Source organism: Gymnoscopelus braueri, assembly GCF_963280865.1.
Source record: "Gymnoscopelus braueri genome assembly, chromosome: 18".
In the NCBI taxonomy this organism is placed as follows: Eukaryota; Metazoa; Chordata; class Actinopteri; order Myctophiformes; family Myctophidae; genus Gymnoscopelus; species Gymnoscopelus braueri.
The window spans coordinates 33396960-33415074 of record NC_137618.1 but is presented as its reverse complement, the minus strand read 5'-3'; the positions used below and the strand labels follow the sequence as shown (position 1 = coordinate 33415074).

The 18115-nt window shown below is 41.4% G+C and overlaps 1 protein-coding gene across 1 annotated transcript in view; it reads right to left on the bottom strand.

Annotated features, from left to right (window-relative positions):
* Positions 1-4012: 4012 nt before the first annotated feature.
* Positions 4013-18115, bottom strand: part of LOC308106045 (obg-like ATPase 1) — a gene marked incomplete at its 3' end in the record, with an annotated part of 39868 nt that continues 25765 nt past the window's right edge. Inside the window, 5 exon segments of the mRNA XM_080457052.1 lie at positions 4013-4114; positions 6028-6150; positions 9982-9990; positions 9994-10078; positions 10664-10804. Of these exon segments, the coding sequence (XP_080313178.1) occupies positions 4013-4114; positions 6028-6150; positions 9982-9990; positions 9994-10078; positions 10664-10804 (460 nt within the window).

Here is an 18115-nt window from a genome sequence, read left to right as displayed (position 1 = left end):
GATTTAACACTGGTTGCTTGTTTCCAGATTCTGGCAACACGAGTTGCCAGGTTCTGGAAGAAACAAGCAACCAGTGTTAAATCGTTCGCCATTAACGGCAGGCTCGCAGGAATTTTCAGCGCATGTTTGACTATCATGAGACTCTACAATGAATCGTAGTAGAGAAAAAAATAACATTGCATCGGTTATAATAGACGAACTTCACTAACCCAGCGGCTCCCATTATAACAACGGAGGGTGTTTAAAAAATGACGACAGGGGAATATATGAAAAAAAAGAACGCTACTTTTCACATCGGTAGGTGAGTAACGAGACATCAAAGATAACACTTAATTTGTCCGGAATTCTCCTTTAATACCAACACCAACTCTGACATTCTGGAGGAAATTGGCCTGCACAAGACACTATTTGCCTGAACATTTGTCTTCAGACCCCTCCTCTGAATTTTAAGCTTAATTTATATTCCATCACACGACTGTAGTAGTCTATACTGTAGGGAGTCGGGACTATAAATTAGGCTTTAGTTTGTCACCCACTGCAGCTCTAGACAGGGGAAATCACATTCTATTGACTGACCTTCTATACACCTGGTGAGAGGGACCTGTGAAGACTAGAACAATTACCCAGTGGGAGTGAAGCAGCAGTGCAGACACAGGAACAGGTCACATTGGTTTGCCTTCATGCACTCAAATTCAACAGTTGCACAAACAATGCTTGGTTGGATGTGTCAGCCGATGTTCACATGATAGGCTTTAGGCCTTTGTGTAGTCTTTTGGGGGTCAAAATGAGAGAATGTTATAACATGTAATGTTGTATAGAATTAATGTTTTATGGATGTAACTTGTCTCCGTTAGACATTCAGTGCAATGCCTCTCGCTGTGCAGCACTATGAATACAAATAGGCAGTGTGCAGAAATGCTGTACTCACACAGGTGACCAAGTCTGAAGTAATCTTGCACTGTAATTGTGGCAATCATTTCATAGCAGTGATAACTGTGACAGTAATAAATGCAGCAGAGGAAAGTGAAAACTTAAATCAGTCAATCTCTTTTGGTAAGTTACACACTGCTTACTAAGACACTCCTTTCAAACCTTGATGGCATTCTTTTCAATAAACTTTGCTATGGCAGGCTTATTGTCCCAAGGGAGATAACAATAAATCAAAACTCCAAAGTCCATACTGAAAAATATTATTCAGTGGAAATCTATTGCAGTCGATAAATAGGAAATTGCCGTTTTAGTCCAGTAACTATTCTAGAGGGATTTTAGATATTTCCAGTACATCTACAATTGAACATCGTATTCAACAAACAATATTTATAACAACCCATTGCAACAGTTTCATTGTAATCCAAAATAGGGATAATTTCCTTTCCATAATGATATGATACAATGTGCCTATGATAGCCATGGAATTTCCCAACACAAATCCTTTGTGTGTAGTTATGGCTGTGAAAAAATACCATTGGTTATTTGTGTTTATTTGTCATAACTCATAAATATTTTTTTTAATTCTCCAAGTTCTTTGGTGTGCATGTGATTTACAATAGGGGCCTCGTCCTTTTATGTGTGTACTTTTTTAAGACAGGCTTTCTGTATGCCATTCTTGGTCTAGTGCCATTGTGGTTTGCCTCTGGGCAGAATGGCACCGCATGATTGATGATGCTGACAGAAGATTTGCACCAACAGACAATCTTGCAGTTCTATAACTTAGCTCCATAAGCTACTGTTTTAAACCAGATCATGTGTTTGGATTTGTACACTATTTTAAACATGGTGCCTTAATTGCTACATAAGCGAGAGGATTTTTGTTCCACAAAATCAGTACACTTAGACCAGGTCATATATGAAAAAGGGCATCTAATGAGATAATTAATTATTTCTGGTTCTTTTTTATGATATGATCTTGTGGATCTTATAGTCTGAAACGGCCTACTTATGACATGATTAAAGAACAAGAAGACTCTTGTGGTATATTGTCCCAATGGAACACATACATGGTTCTAAATAGCTTTATTACTGTTCACAAAAAAGATTTACTGTCACTTTATGAAAAACAAAATACTCAGACCCAGACCACTGGGAAAAACTTGTCAATCCCAGTGCCTCAAAACTTCAGCAGATGAATGATCTTCAACGTGGGGTTTCTAGGTTGGCCAACACCACAATTCTCGCCCAAGAAGAATGCAAAAACAGCTTTGTCTCAAGCCCCCATTGTGCTCTCCAGAGGATTCTCATGGTTTCACTTAGCCAACGCTCAGCTTAAAATGCCCCAGTTGCTGTATGGAATAACACAGCATATGATAACTGTAATAAACTAACAATGGAAGCATGTGCTTGATATTGGAGTGTGTCTCTTCCATGTGTCAGTGATTAAGCTACAAGGCAAAACAGCCTTAATGTTGTTTGATTCAGGTGTCATCATATATCCTTCCTCTTATCAAATCATGAAGAGCGCTATCCTACATCTCTTCAAGACTGTAATCCAACTTTATTTCCATACCAAACACTATGTTTGGAGTGCTGGCAAAGCCTCTGCTCCATAAACACATCCTTTCTAAACGTGTATACACCATACATTAGATATATCGGCCATTATTTGACTTTTTAAACTACATTATGCAGCTGCGTGATGTGTCTCAATTTGTTTTGGGCATGTCATCATAAGCGAAATGTTTTACGTAAAAGAAAAATAGCAGATTTACTTGGCTGTTTTTGAATTGTCTTTAATCAAATCAATGTTTTTCAAATTGATTAGAATGTCACCATCCCAAAACATTTATTCAATCTTTTTGTTCCCATCTATGGGCCATTTTGTTCTCTGCAGTATTAGACAAGATATTCAACTAAGGACAGTGGGCACTTATGTACAGCTGTGTGTTCTGACTCCTGTGGTGAACAAAATCTAACTTTGGAGCACCACCACCGCAGCCATACAGTCCATCAGCATAAACGCTTCACAAACACTTACACACAAAGTATAGAGGTGAGTAAAACACTTCTACAGCCCAGGGAATTCTGAACAGTTTTCTTTCAGATTGTTACCATTCACAATGTGTTCACAATAAAATGAAAGACTTTTGTGAAAGTGTGTTTCAAATGAATATTTCTCTCTTCGTTTGTAGACATTGTTTCCTTCTAGTTCTGTGATGCAAGTGAGCAAACTGTAAACATTACGAGGCATCATTTTAGCTTGCACGTTTGATGATTGTTTGGGGTAAGGATACAGTACAATAACAACGCACATATTCATCAGCCGTGAATGGAAACAGCGATTGAGTATTTCCACGACCAAAATAATATGACTGGAATGGAAAGGTTAATTCAAACATAATACAAATGATCATTCCAACTGGCAATTTCTCTGGCATGGATAATCAGCATCACACATTTTACCCTTCTAAAATAAGCATCGCTTTACAGATACAATTGTAGTTGTCGCCTGTCTGCTAAAGCCACTGTCAGATGTGCCTTTTTAATTCTCTAATCAGTGGCGGGCAGGACTCCTATCACCGTCCCCATGCAGCGCCCCACTCAATACAGACATCCCCAAACACACACGGCCTGGTTTTGTCAAATGTTTTATTGAGTGTAGACATCTGGGCTACTGTAAAACATGCATTATCTGTAGAAGGGGGAGAGGAGCAGGTGGCATTGTCCCCGCTGTCAGCTGTGTCACGGCTGGCACCAGTGATGGAGATTAATGAAGTATCTGGAGAGTAATACGCTTCTTCAAATGCTGCTACATTTTGGAGTGGGGTCTGATCCTGATCTTAAATAGCAAAGCTGTCAGGGTTTTTAGTGAACCTGGGCTTTGGTAACGGCGCTGGAGTGGCGTGGTCGATCGAAGGGCGGAGGGCACAATACCCTGGGACAGAAAAACAAACAGCGAAACCGAGGCAGTGGGTGACTTTGGCTGGGGTGACCTGACAGACAGCAGTCTACTGTAAATTACAAACAAAGACAATTGATACCCTGGGCAGTGCATTCCAGTATGCCAGCTGACAGGTCTTCACTTTTTCTTCGGTGCATTTGGTGCATTGAATTTGAAAAAGATAATGTCTCCGTCCTCAACGATATAGTTTCTTCCCTGTTGTCTGTACTTCCCCGCTGCCTGTAAGATGGCAAACAGAATGAAAAAAATTACAGACATATTAAGTAAACAAACAAATAAATAAATAATTGAAAAGTATGAATTTGTGTATTACATTATATTCTCATACATAAAGAAAACTGTGTGTGTGTGTGTGTGTGTGTGTGTGTGTGCGTGTGCGTGCGTGCGTGCGTGCGTGCGTGCGTGCGTGCGTGCGTGCGTGCGTGCGTGTGTGTGCGCGCATGCGTGCGTGCGCATGTGTGTGAGTGTGTGCACGTACACACACACGTTCCTCAAGGTCTACATTCCCAATCCCAGGGAGTAAATACACTTATTTTTTGGCCATTTCCATCACAGTTAATTTAATTAGTAAAGTCTTTGATTCCGTAGTTCTCAAGGAAACTTCTTTCGTATGCAAGATGTGATTTCTTTCCTTCTCTCACAAAATTCAAAAAAAATAATTGACTTGAAGTGCTAATATGGACAGGTTTATGCATTCTGGTTCTGCACAGCGCACAATTAATTAGAAAAAAATCAATGTCCCTTTAAAGGCTCAGGAGACTATTTAATCCAAGCTCAATACCACCAGGAACACTGGTTGGAGAGGGAGACAGAAAAAAAAAATCAATGGCTATTTGTGGTTGCCGAGTATGTATTAAAGCAGACACGTCTAACTGGTTCATTTGCACTTGAAAGCAGCCATCTGGAGGAGCATGCTTGGCTTAAGCAGATATGATTACTAATAATGTGATATCCCCATACACTGGCCCTATTCAGACAGCCTATTCCCACAACTGTCATTAAATAGCATGGGCCTTAATGCCACAGTCAAAAGCGCTCCATGTTCCTATGAGGCCCCAAAAGGGGAAAAGATTATAAAGAGAGCATGCAGTAAGGATCTAACACTCAGATCTCAACCTTGGATAACAATGATGCAACCTCCTGCCCCAGTATCACCCCCCCCCCCCCCACCCCAGGGACACACATTTCACCCTCTGCTGCCAGTTTATGAAGAGAGGGGACAATACATTGGCAATGAATTAAATATTAAATTAAATAATATCGTTTAAAAGGTTTAGATAGTTACAAATGTTTTTGGATTGTTGTCGTAATACTTCCATTTCACATTTGTGCTTTCAATGGCATATTGTTGATGTGGTGTGTAGCCGTCAGTGGATTAAAAACGTGAGTGGGAAGAAGTTGTTTGGAGAATAGCATGTTCGTATGACAGGGTCTGAAGACACTGCTGATCACACATAGCAGGTCTGAGTCAATGCCAGTTGAATTTACTTGATTCAAAGCCACAAAAGGTTTTGAAACGTTACCCCTGGCACAAGTGCACGGTACTGTACCTGCAGTATATAGTGTATAACTGTCTTCACAAATTCACCATAAAAATCAGTTATTATATTTGACAGGGCTGTGCATGTGTAAAAGGCACAGACCAGTAAAAAAGAAGAAGATACAAAAGATATGCAAGTCACATATCTGTAACACTCATCCATGAAACAGTCCTTATTTAAAGAATTTCACACTTTATTTAACTTGTCTCTTTATATCACTGTCACATGCCCATGGTGGCTTGGGGATTTGGCAACAAAGAGCGCTAAGCCAACAGCCTGCACTATAGATCTGCTAAATGCCTGTTGAAGTGAAGACGTACTACCTCTGAGAGACCAGGCTGAGCTATGAGCAAGACCTACCATGAGCCAGTTAAGACACAATGTGATAAAGATATGCACAGCTGGAACACAATGGCAGTGTTTAGAGCCAGAATCAGTTGGCTTGTCAGGATTGGTCCTGGAGTGTGTGCAGTAATTTCTTCCCCTGAGTAAAGGTGAAGAGTGGTTTGCAGTGGGAGCTGTGTGGTGACTGTCAGCTCCACTGATCACAGGAGACTTCCCCTCGTCTCCACTCGCACCCTGATGGCTCACCTTGACAGCGTTCTCGCTGCCTTCCTCTTTAAAATCTTGGAATTTCATTACTTCTGCCATAATGAAGCCCTTCTCAAAGTCCGTATGGATCTTCCCTGCAGCCTGTGGAGCCTTAGTTCCTTTCTGTCACAGGGAAGGGAAAGAGAGGACATGTAAGGCAAATGAATTGTTTTGGAGAAGATGGATTACAGCAAGCGAATGACACCGTGTTTGATAGGGGGAACAGCGACGTGCATCACTAGGGGGTGTGCTGGGTCAGGGGTGTTCCTGCCTCGGTCCTGATTTCTGGATAGCTCTCCACTCGGCTGTGCCCTGCCAGGGCAGCCTAGAGTCCGATAAGGACCCGGCACTGCTATCAATGCTTTCTGATTCCCATTCCTTGGTGGTATTGATTTCTGTCCAAGCAATCTTGCCTCATTGTGGGTTGCTGCTCTGCTCTGCGATCATAACAGCAGAGCTAGTGTTGCAGTGAACAGCCAGTAGTGTATTGACCTTACTGCACCACACCTTACTTTGAAATGCCCAAAGTTTGGCGATGCTAAAACGTACACTCAATAATGTTTTGTTGTGGTACATAGGGTGCCATAAAGCACAACAAATATCAGAGAACAAGCTGTTTTTCATTAGGCCTACTTTAAATTGACTTGGAACAGAGGGTTATGATTTTATTTTTTATTTTAACGTACAATTTAAATGTGCCCTTAGTCGCCATGGGTTGACCGTGAAAAATACAAAATGATTTCAGATGCCAATTCAAAGAGGACAAAATAACATTTTAACAGTGTGATAAATTCTTTGTACATTCAATCCCATTTAGCAGCAGAAGTCACAACTGGTGAGTGATAAAATGTGCAATTTATATGCATTGAAATAATGCTGGAGGGAAATGACAAATGACCCAAACAAGTGACACGGTCGCTCTGTATCATTATGACTCCTGCCTGTCGACCTGCTCCCTCTCTCTCTCTGCTCTGCAGCGCTGTGCTCAGGAACTGTTGAGCGGTTTTAATTATGTATATAATCAGGTTGGGGTCAACATATTTCATGCCAAAAGAATGATGTGTATTTAATGACTCCAATACATTACCATCCCCATGCAATCTCATTGACGGAGTGCTTGTGAGTTTAACTACCATTAATCAGCATCAAGGTTTGTCTATCTGGAGAAAAATAGATTAGGGGAGTTTTTTTTTTTTTTTATATGCCGCATTACAAGAGATCCACATTGTCCTAGTTAAGAACTATGCAGAGAAGGCTGATAGATAATGGTCACCTCGAGGCTGCCTAATAAAGCATGCTAAAGGACTTAGGACCACGACATTACTGAGTGGAGTTTTTACAATGCAAGATGTATTGGCTTAATATAGTTACTCACTGATGCTTACCTGACTAAATGCCTCTCACCCACAATCAAGGCTAGCTGTAATCAGTTAAGTTGAGGAGGACAACCATGTTTGTAAGTAGAGCTTTTTAAGTGTGCCGGCACTTCCTTGCATATAGTAAGAACATTGCTCATGCTGGGACAAGTATGCCCCTAAAGACTATGATGCAACCTGAATAAAATGTAAAGTTTCCTAGCTGTAAAAAACAACAGCAGTGATCTCATCTTTTCTTCTCACTCACATATTGTCTTTAAAAGTGAGAAGCTATAAAATAGTCCCCAAGGTCCCTAAATAGGCAGATATTCCCATTCATGAATGCATCAGTGCATCTGTGAGTCGTTCTACAGCAGTAAAATACATAAACTAAATCAATGTTTAGATGATTTGGATTTAAGTTGAAAATCAATACATCAATATATGGTAAAATTAAGATTATTCAGCAAAGTACAGAATGTATAGTGGCCAAAGTACAGAATGTATGCTCTCTGTATGAGCTACTGATACTACAGTTTTGGAAATTGGTAAAAAAAAAATGCTCTTGGACAATAACTATTGTTATTGTATTTTCAGCTGAGCAACGAAAATAATTATTTTGTTTGACACGTATAACATATTTGGTCTGTTGATGTCTTCCTCCCAAATAATCTGGCAAACCTCAAATACTGCAGGTCACAGTTCAATGTACCGTGTTATACAGTATTATACGGTGTTTGAATAGTTTGTTGGGTGTTGTTTGTTTTATAATGGACCACAATGGAAACAAGCTTCTGCTTTTTTGTGATTAATCCATTTTGACAATTTCAATTCTTGATACAGTGCTTTTAACTGTTGCCAATCTATCTATCTAATGGGATTTATAGTCAACTTTTCCCTATAATACCTTGTTTTAGAGTGTAATGAATGCATTGATCTGCAGCCAGTGTCCAGACCCTGTGTTAAACTATCAGCCATAGTCTCCCACCACAGTTCCAGAGGTTACAGTATACAGGGTCAGTTCGGCAATGGGGTTCCTGCAAACTATTATTTACATTGATCTCTATAGTAAAATGACCCAGTGAGAAGACCTGATTTAACTTAAGGTTTGTGGTGATTCTGGTGAATGACTCACATGAAGAGACAGTGTGTCCTAGAGATGAAATCCAACTAAGATGTATCATTACGCAAGAGGGATGAAAATAAAGTTTTAATAGCTGACACTGTGTACTTTAATAAACTGTTGATCTGGTCTGATCTTAGAAACTCTTCACCAAGTATCGAGAGTCAAGAGTGTTTATTTGTCACTGTCATACAGGTACTGTACAAACAGCAAAATGCTGGTGGAAATGACTGCATTTGTCTTGCTAACAGCAACAAGAACAGTAATAATGGATGTAATAGCAAGAAGAGTATAAATAAATAAATAAATAAATAAATAAATAAAGTAATTAAGCAATTAAGTAATTAAAAGTTATACTAGATTAGTGTCTGGATTTATATATGTGTATTAAGACATAACCATCTTTTGTATGTCTTTACCAGTCAATGCATCTTACCACACAAACCCTGGCATTTCTAGTTTTCTAGTCATTATTGGCAAATTTCTCAAAAATAGCCAGTGGTTAAAATATCTTATTTGTTATTTTTCTTTCAATAGAAATGGTAACAGGAATATGACAATAAATGTAACAGCTTGTGTTTTTTTGTCCAGTTTGTTTTATGTTGTTGCCATAACGCTGATCTTACAGGGATGCAGAAAAAAGAATGTAATAAGCCATTCATTCTAAACTGATATCAGCACATAAAGCTATGATATGAATAACACACATGGTACAACTCAAAGCCCAAAGGTTTCAAAAAGTTTCAAATGAATTTCTCTTCCGTTCATTTCTTTCTCTTTTTTTTCTGTCTATCTGAGCCATCCCCTGTAGAACTCCCATGTGAACAATAGCAGTACGCCAGACAACATCTGTATCGATGTAAATCCTGCGATCCTGTTGCACAAAGCCCTTGGCGGGCCGGGCTCAGTAAACTGAGACACACAGGGAGGTGGAGCCCCCAGCGAGGCCCACAAACGGTCAAATGAAAAGCGACATCAATTTTGGCACAGACAGCCCCCGTCACACAGATTAGGCAGGCACAATGCACGGGCTCCTTATCTCTAGCGGCAGGAGGAGGGCAGGCAGATCTGCGCAGGATGGAAACATTCTCATGGACGTAATGGGCAAAATCAATTGTTGCCCTCCTCAATCAATGTACCCCCACTTTCACTGTTCAGCAGCTCACCAGTAATTGAAGTTATCCTTGGCCTGTAATGACTAGCTAAGGCACAACCATGACAAAGTTGAAAGTGTGTGATATCAGTGAGGGTGCCAGCAGGGTGGAACGCTGAGCATGTATGTGTGTACATGTGTCTGTGCGTGCGTGCGTGCGTGCGTGCGTGCGTGCGTGCGTGCGTGCGTGCGTGCGTGCGTGCGTGTGTGCGTGCGTGCGTGCGTGCGTGCGTGCGTGCGTGCGTGTGTATGTGTGTGTGTGTGTGTGTGTGTTTGAGTGTACGCATGCGCACATGCGTGCCCAACCAGCGCCTGGTCCTTACCCGAATGGTCTATGCACGGACCTCATCTGGTCCAGCAGTGAAGAAGTATTCAAGCTGAAGAGTTGAGTAGCCTGTCTTAATGATCTTGGTCAGGATACTGGTGGAAGGAGGAAGACACATGCAGGTATAGGAAATTCAGTTTACACGGAGAAATCCTAAATTAAAGTAAGGTTTAAGGAATTCTTTATCAGTATAATTATTCATGGTCCCAAGTTCAGTTCAGTGGTGAGGCCCCATTCATTCCAATATAAACTCATTAAATTAATAAGATGGGTCACTTCGTTTCGCATAGGACATTCAACTCTCCGATGAGTCCTTTTGATTAATTGGAAAGCTTACAGACTCATTTAGCACTTTTACGAATTCAACCCAACGCCTCGCTCTGTGCCTAGAGAGAAAAAAAATCTGCTGTCACAATTTCTTTCTCTCCATAGAGGTTTTCACATGAGAACAATAAACCCAAAATGCCCAAGTTATAATTATACCTGCAGATGACAGATGACAGTTAAAAACTTAATTTAGAGGAAAACCCTTTGACTGAGTTGTTCCGTAAAGAGAGGGATCCTTTGCTTTATAATGGTAATTACTCTGCCATTTATTATTCTATCAGCACATGCAATTAAAGGAGTGCGTGGAGGACACAGTTGATAATAAAGTGCGGGGAGACTGAATGCTAATTAACCTCTGCGTCTTGTGCTCTGTGCAGTACTTGTGACTCTCCTCTTCACTCAGGTCCTGTAGATGGCTCTCCAGACCTCCGCTGAAGGGGATGACCACGGCCCCGGGGTCGTGACAATCCACCCACTCCTTGATTTTCACCAACCTGGCAACACAGCAGCCACACAGCTTAGAGAACTTGACTGACATACAAGTGTTATCTCTGGGCTGATGCATATTCATGAGAGCAGCGGAACATATGAATGTTTACTGCACCGTTAACAGGAGATTGCTCTTCAAAGGTTGGGATTTCGTTTATGAAAGTTTCACTTTCTCAATAGTGTTCTCTTTAAAGCTTTCCAACTGAGAATGATTTAATGTATTGTAATAATACCTGCATTTACAAACTATTAAAAATAAATATTCTGGGGCACCTGATAGCACGTGGTTAGAGCGCCTACCACACACTGCTCTAATGCCTGACAGTGAGTCCCCGGTTCGACACCCGGCCAGGCCAGCCTAACCGCTTGCTGCATGTCACTCCCCTACTCTCTCCCTGTTCGCTGTCTCTCTCCACTGCAACTATCGATAAGGGCTAAAAAGCTGTTATGGATAGTTCTCATGATTCATCATTCGAGAGGTCATTCTGCACAGTAAATAACCTCCCCGATACGATAACAAACAATCAGGATTTTCTTTTTCTGACAGCTAGTCTACAGCCAAACAATTACCATGAGGCCAAAAGGAAGTACAAATAAAATTACACAATACGTGTCATTTTCCCACTTATAAATGTCTTTCCCTTAGCCCTTTGAGTTTATTTTCCTTTTCTTTTTTTAAACTTTTTTTGCCTTCCAATCCAGCAGGACACCTGACATTGTAGGACAAAGATATCCTCACAGTTAATGGTAACTCTCAGTCAGAACAATATAAGGGGGTCAGGGCAATTATGAGATTAGCCCCACACGCTTTCAGGCCGGGATTGGACGATTCTCAAAGAACAGCATCGCACAAATCCATTTTCACACGGCAGGCCTGACAGAGCTCAGGCTGGATTGATTCTAAAGGGTCCCCGTCATTATCTGTAATCCTGGTTTCCTATTTAAAGTCCATAAGAAATCAAAGACTGGGAGGTACCTCAATACCACATCTCCTCCAATAACAATGTCACGGCTTCATCACCTACAACACCACATCGCTACTTCTTGAAAATGATTGTCAATATATAATATTAGACAGGGAAAGACTCTTTAGGAAAATGCCATTTTTACTTGTATAGGTCTGGATGCCTCTTCCAGCACAAGCTTGAATTATAATACTATGGGGTAAACCAAGTGCTTCATAAGACAGAGTTTCTGTCTTTTCAGTAAACAACTATTAAGGATCATAATCTAATATTTCCCATTCTGCTAGTCTTATATATGCAGAGCTGAGGTTTGACAGGTGCTGCAATACACTGCTTGCCACATCTCATATCTCACAAAGGACAAAAAATTATAATAATACAAAAAAAACTGAGAAAAATCAAATACATTTAGTCAAAACTGAAAACTTGAAAGCGGAGGAGATAACTGGCTCTCCAAGAGGGGAAAAGAATCCAATCTGAGATAATAACAGCTGTAGTTTGTCACTTTTAGGAGCATAGCTGTCTATTCGGTGGCATGTTATTTGCATTCCTCAGGTATCGCGTTCTCTACAGGCGGCTGAATAATGATTCACAAATCACTCTCCCCACACCAGTCAAGGGCTGTGATCCTGTGAATAGACCATTGTACCTGAGACTGTAATTGGTGAAGACTTGACAGAGCTGAGCCGAGCCAGCCAAGTAACAAAGAGGCTCTTGGTAGAAGGCTGAGGAATGATTTTAATAATGTGAAGGCGAGATGGAGAACGTGAGCAGTAAATGAGCATGGGGGTCTCCAGGTCCTTGCACTGAGTGACACGGGACCAGACAAACACCTTGCCAGAGGAACATGATACACCCCCTTCCCTCAACTCCGGAAACAAAGCACTGTCAATTAAGAGCTTTGATGCTCCGTCAACATGACTTCCAAAACCAATTCAGTTAGGCCTCACTACTGTCTAGTCATGCCACTTTGCAATTTGTATTTATACCTCTTCCAATTATGTGTATGAAATTGTGAGTGGGAATATAAAATTACATAAAATGTAAAACCTACTGCAGATGTATTTATTTATTTATTCATTTTACATCGTAGCAATGCATGAATTCCTGAATAATGAATTGGAACCGTTATAAAGCATGTTCCTATACAGTATGTTTGGGCATTAATAAGAGGCATGGTGCCCCTGCTGCCCCAGTGTCCCACCGAAAATCGTATCTAGACAAACTCATCTCATTCTATGATGCCAGAAAAAACAAAAAATAATAATTTATTTTATGCATAATACACATAGTAAAATCTTAAAAAAATATAAAAAGAATTACACTCTTAAGAGTAAAATGTATTACATTCTTAATTAAACAGACATGTTACTGTGTAGGTATAGTATAAACTTGCTCTAATATCCAGTTTGTTGTTAACATTATGTAAGATTATCTGCATTAGGCTATACGAGATAGCCTGACATTATTATATTCTAATTTGTGTATAGAGAAAAAAATGTGTTTGCATTATGTATCTTGCATAAAAAAGGATATTCAAGTATGAGTAACAAAAAATTCACACATAAACGTATGTGTGTGTCTGTGTGCACACGCACGTGTGTGTGCGTCTTGTCACTCTTCCATTATGCCCAGCATCAAGTGCCATCTCTCACCGCTCTGTTAATAGAAAGATTCAGCACTTTCTGGTCTACATATTCTACTCTGAACAAATGATGCCTGAAATTTTTATTCTTTTTGTAATGGAATTCCAATGGCCTTTGCTGCAAATCTAGTGGAAATTTTTGCATATCAAGTGGGAAAAATTAAATGTTAACCACGTTTTAATGTGATTAAGGGTGACAGGGACATTATTTCTGCTAATCATTCACCAGCTTAAAAGGCTCAAACAAGACGGAGGAACAAGCCATGTTTGTGCTGCTTTTTTGCTGGTCTTCAATTCAGGGAGGAAGGAATATTTCAAAACCAAATAAAAGTAGGCATTTCTTTTAAAGCATGTCGTTACCCAACCTTTACATATCTACACATTTAAGAGTAATTATTAAGGGTATTCTCAAAAAAGTTGTGTGTTGAAGCTATAGATGCATTAGTCTGTTTCAATCACTACTGAATCTGTTTATTTTACCACCAGATATACAGCTTTAGTGAGCAGCTTGTAAGATTTCACGCCTACAGCACTTATCATAAGTCCAATTAAAAGCACAATATATGGGGGAATAATGACAACCAATCAAAAACAAAAGGAGCTTCCACAACAGAGTGGGTTTGAATGGAGACGTCCCACAGGGGCCACCCTCTGGGGCTTGTCTATTTGTCTTTTTTTGTGTGGGAATCCTGAAGGGGGAATAATTCCTGTGTTTCCGCATGCCTGGGGCTACCCTAGGCTTTTTTCCCTTTTTTTTACAGAGCTTTGATCTGCTTAAACGACTCCGGAGGAGGAAACAATGGGAGTTCCAGAAGTACAGGTGCAGATACCTGAGCCAATGACCTGGGCCTGCCACTATCGTGTATTCATACAGGCAGGCTTTATCGTCGGTACTTAGCCAGGTAAGCCTCTAAAAGCTGTGGGACAAAACAGCCCAGCGCCTCCACTCTGAGCACCTCCTTTCAGATGCAATTGAATGCTGACAGGCCCAAGGAGTAATCCACTACCAGCCTCACCCTCTCTCCCAAATTCATTACAGACCCGCCCACAGGTGGACAGGCAGCCAAAATAACCATCTCAGCACCTGAACCGGGTTATATCAGCCCTGTGTGACGGAGCCACTTCATATTATCTGGGCATCCACTGGCTTGCATTGCTAGGCACCGAGTCGTCAAGTAATAAACCTGGGGGTTGCTTGTGTGTCCCCTTAGTGAGTCGCTGTGGCACACAGCATCCTGACCCCCCCCCCCTCTCTTCCCTTCCTCGATGGAAGGAGACAGAAATGAGAGGTATGAGCTCATGGTGGCTTTTGAGGCTGGGAAGTCGGGGGCTCTGTGGGACGCTTTTCATCCTCCCAGTGGTGAGCTCCTGAGAGGACATGAGTGCAGACGCTTTCTGCTCCCTGCGGCCACTGCCGGATAGAGAGGCATCACACATCAGCCTCTTTAGACAGAGGCAGCACTATGACACATACACAAACAAATGAATGAATGAACGAACGCACACACAATCCCACTCTCACACACACACACACACACGTGCACGCGAGTACACACACACACAGAGGTACACACTATCATGCACAGACATGCAGACACAGGCAGGCACACGCATTCGCTGACACATTCTACATCCACAAATTCACAAGTGCCTGTGTACACAAACACACATATGAACGCACGCACGCACGCACGCACGCACGCACGCACGCACGCACGCACGCACGCACGCACGCACGCACGCACGCACGCACGCACGCACGCACGCACGCACGCACGCACGCACGCACGCACGATTGCCAATATTGTGAACTTCTTTCACTCTTCAAAGCAGTCAGGGGCAGTGGGAAACAGAAGCCAGAGCAGGCACAATGGGAGCAGCTTTAATTAAGTGCATCATCGTGCATCCTCTCTCAGACACACCTCAAGGACATGCTAGCGGGCCTTTTTTTTAACAACTTTCTCTGTCTTCTGGTGCACCCACTATTTTTCCAAAGACAGAGTCCTTGACACAAACTAAAATCTGTGTTGATTTTTCACATGATGGACATAATAATTCTCACTTTTGTCATCATGGCGACAGTAGAGGACACATCATCCTAGTAGCTATGCCCTAGTTTAACCACTTAAGCCCTATATACTTCCTCGTAGGACAAATAGCAAACATAGCTGATCTACAAGCTCACATGACACTTTGTGAGCTTGTTGATCTGCAATTTTCGCTATTTCTTTAATTAAAATAACAATAATTAAAAAGGGAAACATTTTGAATATTTTTGAAAATCTGCCCAAAATAGGAATGCCTTGGTTAATGTGTTTAAGTATTGTTCAGGACAAGGAAAAAAGAAAAGGAAAAGAAAGCGAGAGGACAATCACCAGGAAATCAAACGGCAATCCCCCAGAAGTACATGCTACATCACCCAAAATAATTCTCTATATGGGGTAGTCGTGCTGTCATTCATTGCAGTTGACTGGAAGAGAGGAAGGAAGGGTTGTGTGCGTGTGTGTGTGTGTGTGTGTGTGTGTGTGTGTGTGTGTGTGTGTGTGTGTGTGTGTGTGTGTGTGTGTGTGTGTGTGTGTGTGTGTGTGTGTGTGTGTGTGTGTGTGTGTGTGTGTGTGTGTGTGTGTGTGTGTGTGTGTATGTGTGTGTGTGAGAGAGAGAGAGAGAGAGAGAGAGGGAGAGGGGGGAGAGTCATCAAGATGTGACAATTGTGACAAGAGCAGGCAAAGTGTAGCGCAGCAGAATGCCGCATGGAATTCTCCATCTCTCCTTTTTGCCAGGATGACAGCTTAATGTCTACCACATGCAATATTTATTCTCATCGTGTGTCAGACTGTCTAGCTGTCCAACGGAGTACAAAGAATGTCACTTATTAGAATAAAAGCAGCAGGAAGGTAATCAAGGACATATGTAACATCAGCCAATCATGCACCCCCCCTCCCCTCTCCAATCCTGCATCCTTACACCCATTCATAACAATTCAACAAGCTTTCAGGGGCTGTATGTAGGCACAACTAAATGTATTTATTTATCTCATTAGAGCTGGCAGGCTGCAGGACACGTGCAACATGACACTTGTGACATGTGCAATTTTTATAACAACCTGACCACAAAGATAACAAACACCCAACTCAACACAGCCAATACTATCAAAACGTATCATTAGCCAGACTTAAAACTCTGATATTTGTTTTTGTTCGGGATGCTCCGGTTGCTCACCTGATAACACCGTATATATATAAATGAGGCTAAATCCTTCCCACAGCTGGCCCGAATCCCTCTCTTTCTCACCCTTCCTATCTCTATCAAAATTAACAAAATGCTATCTTGCAGGATCATAATATAGAGCAACAAAAAGCATCTGCTTTGGTATTTATGATAAAGAAAAGGCCTGTGACACTCCTAAGTTAGGGTCAGGGTCAGAGAACACAGCAAAGCCATATAGAGGCTGTGTCACATCCCATTCAAATCCACATAGCGACAGGATGACGTGTGACATGTCAACAGCATCCTTTCATTACCTGGACTGGGGGACAGTCAATAACGAGACTAGTGATCCAACAGGACTTTATTAGCGCCATCTGGTTCAGTTTTACTATACAGCGTCTCCTGTTGTTCTCGCTTGCTGAACAGCTAGCTAAAGGCTTCCATTAGGATGGGCTGTGGGCAGCAGGAGGCATGTCTTTCCATGGGAAAGTGTTTCTCCGGATCCCACACTACACAAGACGAGAGTGGACGAGGAGCGGGGCGATTGTATATCTCCCATATGGCTTTGAAAAGCAAACCGTGACTCCCTAGACGGCAGTTCCTAAAGAACTTGCATGGAGCCAGTGGTTTTAAACTCAATAAAGTTTCAGTTGTGTTTATGGGAATTATGGTTTGGAGTAGCAGAAGAGAGCTGCAGCGAATGCTTTCATGAAAGGGTTCCCAGCGAATCATAATAGGCTCCCCCCCCCCCAGCGGGTCTACTGTCTCTCAAGGGGCACTCAGACATGGAGGCCTGCCTGGACGTTTATCCAAACGATCAAACATGAAAGAAAATAAATGCATTATTTATTAATACATTTCTAAAAAAACAACAAAAAAGGTAAAATAGAAGTAGCTATTGAAGGTGAGCAAATCTACTCATTATGTGGATAAGAATGTTAAATAGGTTCTTTTCTGAAAATGTTAGAGGGAAATCATAATTTTGTCCTGCAGGTGGTGGGTCTACTGCCCTGCATTGACTCTATTCAGGACTACCTATGGTACACGTTTGTTAAAGCTCCTCCTACAGGCCAACTAAAGTACTGGCAAACAGTCTCCCATTTCATTATTTTCAATTTTTTTGCCTCAGCTGGAAGTACCCAACGAGATGTACTCAAACCAAGAGCTAACAGTGCTGTCTTGTAGAATTGCCAGCAAACTCAGAGATCATAGAGCTCTACGAGAGTCAACGAGAAACAAATGTGGCAGGAGATCTTCCCAAATTAGCCCATCCCAGACACATTTAGTGGGATTAATTGAGGGTGAAAATTTTACGACAGTTTTTCTCAGAAGCGTTCACAGAAAAAAATGTATCTTAGCACTGGCTGGGAAAGTAACTGTGATCTGTAATTGGTTCAAGGAATCTTGTAAGCTTTCAGCCCAAATCTAAAGACAAGACAAGATGCAAATGTAATATATCTAACTTATTGAGAGACACGTCATTTTAAGGAGTGCGTTAA